The 7,290-nt window shown below is 46.8% G+C and overlaps 3 protein-coding genes across 3 annotated transcripts in view; 2 read left to right on the top strand and 1 right to left on the bottom strand.

Annotated features, from left to right (window-relative positions):
* Positions 1 to 84: 84 nt before the first annotated feature.
* Positions 85 to 794, bottom strand: V1508DRAFT_436013 (Rieske [2Fe-2S] iron-sulfur domain-containing protein; the record flags this gene model as incomplete). Its single annotated transcript, XM_066942090.1, has 3 exons — positions 85 to 265; positions 327 to 516; positions 572 to 794. The coding sequence occupies 3 exons, from the start codon at positions 792 to 794 to the stop codon at positions 85 to 87; spliced, it is 594 nt and encodes a 197-aa protein (XP_066792091.1).
* A 714-nt stretch (positions 795 to 1,508) lies between these two features.
* On the top strand, positions 1,509 to 3,408 carry V1508DRAFT_89130 (uncharacterized protein). The gene is made up of 3 exons (XM_066943092.1): positions 1,509 to 2,112; positions 2,162 to 2,753; positions 2,806 to 3,408. Exons 1-3 carry the CDS (start codon positions 1,982 to 1,984, stop codon positions 3,043 to 3,045), a joined length of 963 nt encoding a protein of 320 aa, XP_066792090.1. The 5' UTR covers positions 1,509 to 1,981; the 3' UTR covers positions 3,046 to 3,408.
* A 2,117-nt stretch (positions 3,409 to 5,525) lies between these two features.
* V1508DRAFT_89078 (putative endochitinase) overlaps positions 5,526 to 7,290 on the top strand; it is a 2,511-nt gene continuing 746 nt past the window's right edge. The window contains exons 1-3 of the mRNA XM_066943091.1: positions 5,526 to 5,860; positions 5,910 to 6,372; positions 6,422 to 7,288. Of these exons, the coding sequence (XP_066792089.1) occupies positions 5,753 to 5,860; positions 5,910 to 6,372; positions 6,422 to 7,288 (1,438 nt within the window). The 5' untranslated portion in view covers positions 5,526 to 5,752. The remainder of the gene's footprint in view (positions 5,861 to 5,909; positions 6,373 to 6,421; positions 7,289 to 7,290) is intronic.

Genomic DNA, 7,290 nt, shown 5'->3' with positions numbered 1-7,290 from the left:
GTGCCGCCATGGACACTAAATACGACCTTAACATGGAATTTTTAGACTCCCCCTCAACGATCCTGTCATCCATTCCAGCGATAATCAAACAACAGCCTTGTACCATTCTTCTGGCCGCAACTCGATCTTCTTCGGATCTTGGATGATCGCCTTAGACAGCTTGGTCCGATCGAGAGGCAGGTTTGGTTCAAAAGAAATGACTGTGATGGAACCGTTGAACTTCAGTTCGCGCAATGTCTGGACAACACCAAACGTGCCGCTTCCGCTGATGGCAGAATAATTATGTCAGTAACCGGTCCAGGCTGGTCTCCAAGTGAGTGACTTACCCTCCGATGACGACCACATTCGCCGGTCCCGCGATGGCGCACTTGACATCTGGATCTCTGCGTCCGACTTTAATTGCTGCCGGCTCGGCCCTGATGTACACGGCTCCATCTTTCTCATAGACGTCGAACCTGTTCAGTGGGCTCGGCGCCGGGGCATCTTCGACATCTCCAGTACTGACATTGAAACACGCTAACGCGCGTCAGTATTCCGCTCTGCAGATGCAAATTGCAAAACGAAGTCCTACCTCCATGCCACGCGCACGTTATCCTCGCGTCGGGCGAGACAACTCCCAACTTCAGCGGGGCACCATAATGGGTACACCTGGAATTGAGGGCATGCACCTCGTCGTTCACTCTAACGACAATCACCTTGCCGCCCTCTACGCCCACCACTTCGGACTCGACCTTGTCGAAGTTCTGAACATCTGCCAACGACGAGATGTCCTTAAGCCTGAACTCCGATGTCATCTTGGCCGAGAATGTGGTTGACAATATTTCCTTGGACGTAGAACAGAAGGAACGGGTTGAGATCCGCCAGGGAATGGATGACTGATAGATATGCAGAAGGCTAACGGGCGTAGCACCGAGAGACGCAGTGGATCGCAATTCACTCCGATAATGATTGACTGCTGCTGGTGCAGCTCGGTTTACAAGTGCAAGGAAAAGGCCGTGTCGTCGTAATGCAACACCTGAACTCTTCAGCAGCATTGTGTTACTGTCACAGTCTGATCGACGGATTTGCGGAATACCGCGGACTCTTGGTCTTGCCGGTCACCGACCGAAAATCATCAAGCATGCAACTGTGGAGGTGGGTTAGGTCCTAACAGACCACCGCCATAAATTTAATACATAGGTGCCTTACATGACGTGGCGGATAGTTGTAACAAAGCGGAATAGTGGATACGGTTCGAATGTTTCGCCTAAGTTTAATCTTTATGCCTGCTGAGCCGCATAAAGATATGACGTCGCTCTGCCAGAACCTAACCACCTAAACCAGTTAAACCCTGAAACCCTGAGACTGCGGGAATCACACGTATTCTTACCGTACCGGAATCGTGACGTGTGTGTGGAAGATTTGAGGTCATCCCCTCTTGATTGAGTACTGCGGATCGTACATCCGTAAACGGCGTCCAAACCCTACCAATGATGGTAAAATAACAGTACCTCAATTCCTAGTCTATTAAATATGAATAATATAAATTATACATGGACGTAAATGCAGCAAAGTCAAAATGTTGCCGACGATTTCCTTCTCCCACACTGTCTTGACGTCGACCCGACCAACCCCCTAACCCTGGCCAGACAGCCGGCCAACCAGTGAGCCCGTACTTGAATCAACTCCGGTATCGTACTCATCGGATCACCGTCCTGCTCTAGTTCACCCCATGTCCCAATTTTACATTGATTGCGCGCTATCTCTAATGAGCATTTATTACGGTGAACATACGTCGTTGACGTGTTGGAAACGTCTGTTACGGCAGCGATCACCATGACTCCTGAGCGAACCTGCTCGACCCTCGGACCATGATCTGTCAATCTCAACTAATCAATACGCAAAAAGGAGCACAAGAAAACAGTCGTCAAATGCACTGTCGTCGAATGATAGCCTGCAACACTCCGCAGCGTCAAAGAGGGATCTTGGCTTCGTCGAGAACATGGCTTACCGGAATGCTCTTGAGTTCCTGATTAGGAATGAAGCCGAGCAGAGACTTGACGTGCGTCTTCCTTTCAGATGCTTTCGAGCCTTGGAAGATGAGGCGCATAAGCTCTATGGTGAAGAAGCAAGGTACAGAACTGCTAAGCGCAATGGTTGAAGCATGACTAACTGCTGACAGTTGTCCTCGTATCGAGTACTCGTCCAACGACTCAACTGTAACGATAATCACCGCTCAATCGGGTTTGCATGCAAAGGCAGCAGAGGCCCTCCAACGAGGAATTGAGGACGGGGTACGCAGAGAACTCCTTAACTGTGGCAGAGGCGACCTCGTCGCACGTTTTGGAGGTGTTCTTGACATCCGACTCAATGCGCTTGATGATCAGTTAAGGCTATATGTTAAAAAGCCTGATGGTGGGCTCACTTATTATAAAGATGGAGTCGAAACAGTAATCCCCGTAATCGAGATAGGCGTCTCCGAGTCATACATGCGATTGACGACTGATCTCGAACTCTCGATGGGCCAGTTTCAATGCCGCACTGGAATTTTATTTTCGCTTAAGGAAAAGCCAAAGTTCTGCTATCCAGCCCAAATAACCATGCCTGCGTACACTGCGAATGACATTGTCCCATTTGGTGATGCGATGACACAGGCGAGACTCAATCAGCCATATGGACCTTATCGCTACAATGGGCATGACTGGTTTGGGAGGCTGGATACGGCATTTATCGAGGTATTTAGGCGAGATCAGGCTGACCCACCCCAAAGAACTGTATGTGATATTAATGAGCATATAACATGACGCACTAATAAGATCCCAATAGAATGTGCTGCAGAATGGGCAAATGCTGTTGCATGGTACCGACGCTAACATTGGCCTTACTGTTGCAGATCCTTTTCCTTCTGGTGACGAGAGTATCCAGGGAATCGAAGCGGTGCTTATACACTTTGATGCAGCTCGTGTGCAGCATTTGCTAGCCAATGGAGCGCTTCTAACGGCGCATGTGAGATTCAATGATATAGTGGGGCATAGACATGACGTGACCCCAATGGCAACACATTGATCTGGCTTCTGACTGATTTTGTTGATACATGTAGTTATATAAATGAAATAATGGGCCGCGTCAATGGGGCCAAGGGGTTTAGCAAGCTGGACGTGAAAGACGCTTATTATAGGCTTCGCATTGCGCCAGGAGATGAGTGGAAGACGGCGTTTCGAACGCGCTATGGCCATTTCGAGTATCTCGTTATGCCATAGGGTCTAACCAACGCTCCTGCTGCTTTCAAGCGCACATCAACCAGCGCGTTGCGCGGTCTTATTGATGATTTCTGTATCGTTTATTTGGACGACATTTTAGTATTTTCTAGAACCGAAGCTGAACATACTGCACACCTCCATGAAATTTGTGACCGTCTCAGACAGTCTGAACTATACCCTAAGCTGTCTAAAAGCTGTCTAAATCCGAATTTTACTGCGAGGAAATTGAATTTCTTGGGTTTCTGATTAATCGTGACGGTGTAGCTATGGACCCTGATCGGGTCAAAACAATCATAGAATGGAAGAATCACCCACCGCAAACCGCAAACTTATCGAGATATTCAAGTTCTACTGGGGTTTTGCAATTTTTACCGCAGATTCATTCGCCATTATTCACATCTCGCTCAACCTCTCACGGATCTGCTTAAAGGCAGCCGCAACGGAAAGAAATCAGGCGACTTTTTTCAAGAATGAGGAGAGAAGCAGCGTGAAACCTTTCTGGCGTTATTATCTGCCTTCGAGCCAGCCCCGATGCTGATGCACTTCGACCCAGAACGACCATCTCGAGTGGAAGCAGATGCTTCGGACTATGCTCTGGGCGGAATATACTCTCAATATTTCGAGGACGGCTGGCATCCAGTTGCGTTTTATTCCCAGCAGTTCAAGGCCGCCGAGTTACGCTATAGCAAGGAAATGTTAGCTATAGTGGATAGTTTCATGCACTGGAGACACTACCTCGAGGGAAGTAAGCATAAAATTGGAAGTGCTGACTGATCATCACAATCTTCAGGCATTTATGAGAAAGCCTGTACGTAACGGCCGTCGGGCACGTTGGCTTTATTACCTCACACCATACGATTGCATTATACGCTATCTGGCGGGAGAATGTAACCCTGCCGATGCCTTATCTAGAAGGCCAGGCAGGGTACGAACCGTCCAAAGCAGAGGACTGTTCACTTCAATGGGATGAAGCAGCGCTTCATTATTAATGTATATATAAGGACAAACAGTAGATGGCCAAATCTGCCGGTCAAAATATAATTACCATATAAGAGATATCAATAGATTCAGAAACAGCAATAGACACAATAAACAATACCGGAAGGTAGACAGTAGCTCACTGTCGGCGTCATCGAGTCCTGAAAGAACCATGAAAACAACCATAATGAAAGGCAGAATATAATCATTTGGAACTGGCACTAAGAAAAGCAACTCAACTTACAGATGCTCAAATATCGAATGCATCTCGACTGCGGAACCCCTATGATTGCGCGCAGATAACCTAACATCTAAGGTGTTAGCAAAGTAGGACAACCTAACCAACAAGTGAATCCTATTCGAAAAAGTCTTCGTCGTGTGAGACCGTTGTAGCTCTTAACCCTGTGGCTAGATTAGCAATTGAAAATAGCAAGTTAGACATATAACAACGTGTACTTATCGCAGTTGAATGCCCAAGGGCGTAACAGTAACCCCATGGGACTAATAGAACGCTATGCAGTACGCTGATTGGTTCGATCGGCAACCCTGCATATTTCTCGTGAAGTCCGCCAATAATTACGTCAAACAGAGGAATCGATCGCAACCAGCAACAAGAGGAACGCATGAATTACTAACCATGAGAATTCGAACGAATCCATCCTTGATCCACAATACGACACTCACGGCTAAGTTCCGAAAGGAATTGTTAGGCCAGCTCTGCTATAATGCAGTCAACGCTTTAGAAGGGTTCATGTTAAGGTTGATCCATGCCCTAGTGTACAAGTGGGTTAGGGTTAATCTCCGTATTTAACAGTAAACCTGCAGAAAGTTCAGCTGTGGCTCCTCAGCGCTGGGTTAGATGTTGAGCAAATCAACAAAAATCGGCCAGACATATGCAGTAACTGCGACGAATTGCGGGCCCTTTAGAGCTTTTTTTTTGCAATCCTACTTCCAGCGCCGGAATAAGTCTATTATACTCTGCGGCTGCCCCTAGTTACCGTTGAGTTTCACTTTTTGTGCAGAAATCAGTTAGGTGTCGTTCTTTCTGGCTGTGGCCGACCCGACCCGTTGATGGATTCGTCTCGTCTGCCACTGCGTGAACTGGATTCGAGCTACGGCAGTAGTGTAAACGCTAATCATGCTTTTCATAGCGCTATCCGGACAGTATTCACCTATGATAATTATGGTACCAGCAATACAGAAACCGCCTAAGCCTAAGAGGAAAACGAACACCCAAGGATACCCTAACCCGTGCAGGATGGTCGCAAGCAACATGTCCGCAATCTCACCCTAATATTTACACTGTCATGTTAGCACACTCGAGGACTAGAAACTCTGACCTTAGATAAGTGCATAAGCGTACGATAAGTGATAAGAGCGAAACCAGGACAAAATGGTGTAATCACCCGGGAAACCTTGTTTAAGTGATGACCTGTACTACTGACATCTTCATACCATTCAAATTCGCCTTATATTTGTCTGTCGCTTAGCATATTTGTCTGTCCGGCTTCTCATTTCATATATTTTTGGACAGAATGTCACTCCTTAATTCATTTGTCACGGTCTTTGTCTTCATTTATCTCGTCGAATTTTGCTCAGCCAACTATGATTCTGCTGCAAAGACCAATGTCGCTCTGTATTGGGTTTGTATTCTCTGATCGTCTTCGATGCTCGACTGACAGTACTTCTTAGGGTCAAGGAGCAGGCCAGCAACGATTGCTTTATTTCTGTCAGCAATCCACGGTTGATATTATCACCATTGGATTTGTGTATATATTTCCAGCGCAAGGAAATGGTTACCCTGGAACAAATTTTGGTAATCAGTGTTGGGGAGGAAAATATGTCTATCCTGGACCAGGGAACAATCCTTCTCATAACCAACTTCAGTCTGAATGCCCACAGCTAGTAGCGGATATCCCAGTATGTCAGAGTACATACGGAAAGAAAATTATCTTGTCTCTAGGAGGCAGTAAAGCCGGGTATCAAGTTACTGGTGTCGCGGACGGACAAGCCTTCGCCAATTTCTTATGGGGTGCATTTGGACCTCAAACAACGGCTTGGCTCGCAGCTGGGAAACCGCGTCCTTTCGATGGTCCAAACAATCAGGCAGTGGTTGTTGATGGATTTGATTTCGACATTGAGATACCCTCAACCGGTGAGTTCTGCAATGCATGTTTAATAGCAACTTGCTAACAATGTCGCAGACAACCAGGCTGGATATATTGCAATGATTAACAGACTCCGCTCATATTTTCTTAGCGCGTCGAAACCGATGCTTATCACCGGAGCTCCACAGTGCGTTTCACCCGATGCCAATATGGGAACAATGATTCAACATGCAAAATTCGATATCATATGGATACAATTCTATAATACCCCTCAATGCTCTGCACGAGCATGGGTTACCGCCAATCCTAGCTACGGGTCGACAGGAGTCGAAAATACGAGTGGATTTAGCTACAACGCCTGGACAAACTTTCTTGTCGGCACAGCCAGCGCGACTGCAAAGCTGTATATTGGAATTCCAGGGTCAACTTTAGCTGCGCAACGCGCAAGCGATTATCTGAAGCCGGCCGAGGCCACGAATTTGATGCAAGCGTACTTCTGCAAGCCGAATTTTGGGGGTATCATGATTTGGGAAGCTACTGCTGCTGAGAAAAATATTATTTCTAGTAAGACATACTATGATGTCATCAAAAACGACCTTTTGGCATATTCTAAGAACACGGCTCTTAGTTGTATGCGTGTATCGTCCACCAGTACCGGGACTTGTGGTACGACGTATGGAGGAAGAACTTGCAAGTCGGGATATTGTTGTAGCAAGTACGGATATTGTGGAAAGTCAAGTGCATACTGTGGCACGGGATGCCAGACTAAGTATGGGACTTGTTTTAGTACAGAGGGGCTTTGTGGCTCACAGTATGGAGGAATATCTTGCAAGTCGGGATATTGTTGTAGCAAGTACGGACATTGTGGGAAGTCAAGTGCATACTGTGGCACGGGATGCCAGACTAAGTATGGGACTTGTTTTAGTACAGAGGGGCTTTGTGGCTCACAGTATGGAGGAATATCT

This window comes from Lipomyces doorenjongii (genome assembly GCF_038497915.1).
Source record: "Lipomyces doorenjongii strain NRRL Y-27504 unplaced genomic scaffold V1508scaffold_182, whole genome shotgun sequence".
Taxonomy (NCBI): Eukaryota; Fungi; Ascomycota; class Lipomycetes; order Lipomycetales; family Lipomycetaceae; genus Lipomyces; species Lipomyces doorenjongii.
This window is presented reverse-complemented; position numbering and strand designations above follow the sequence as displayed.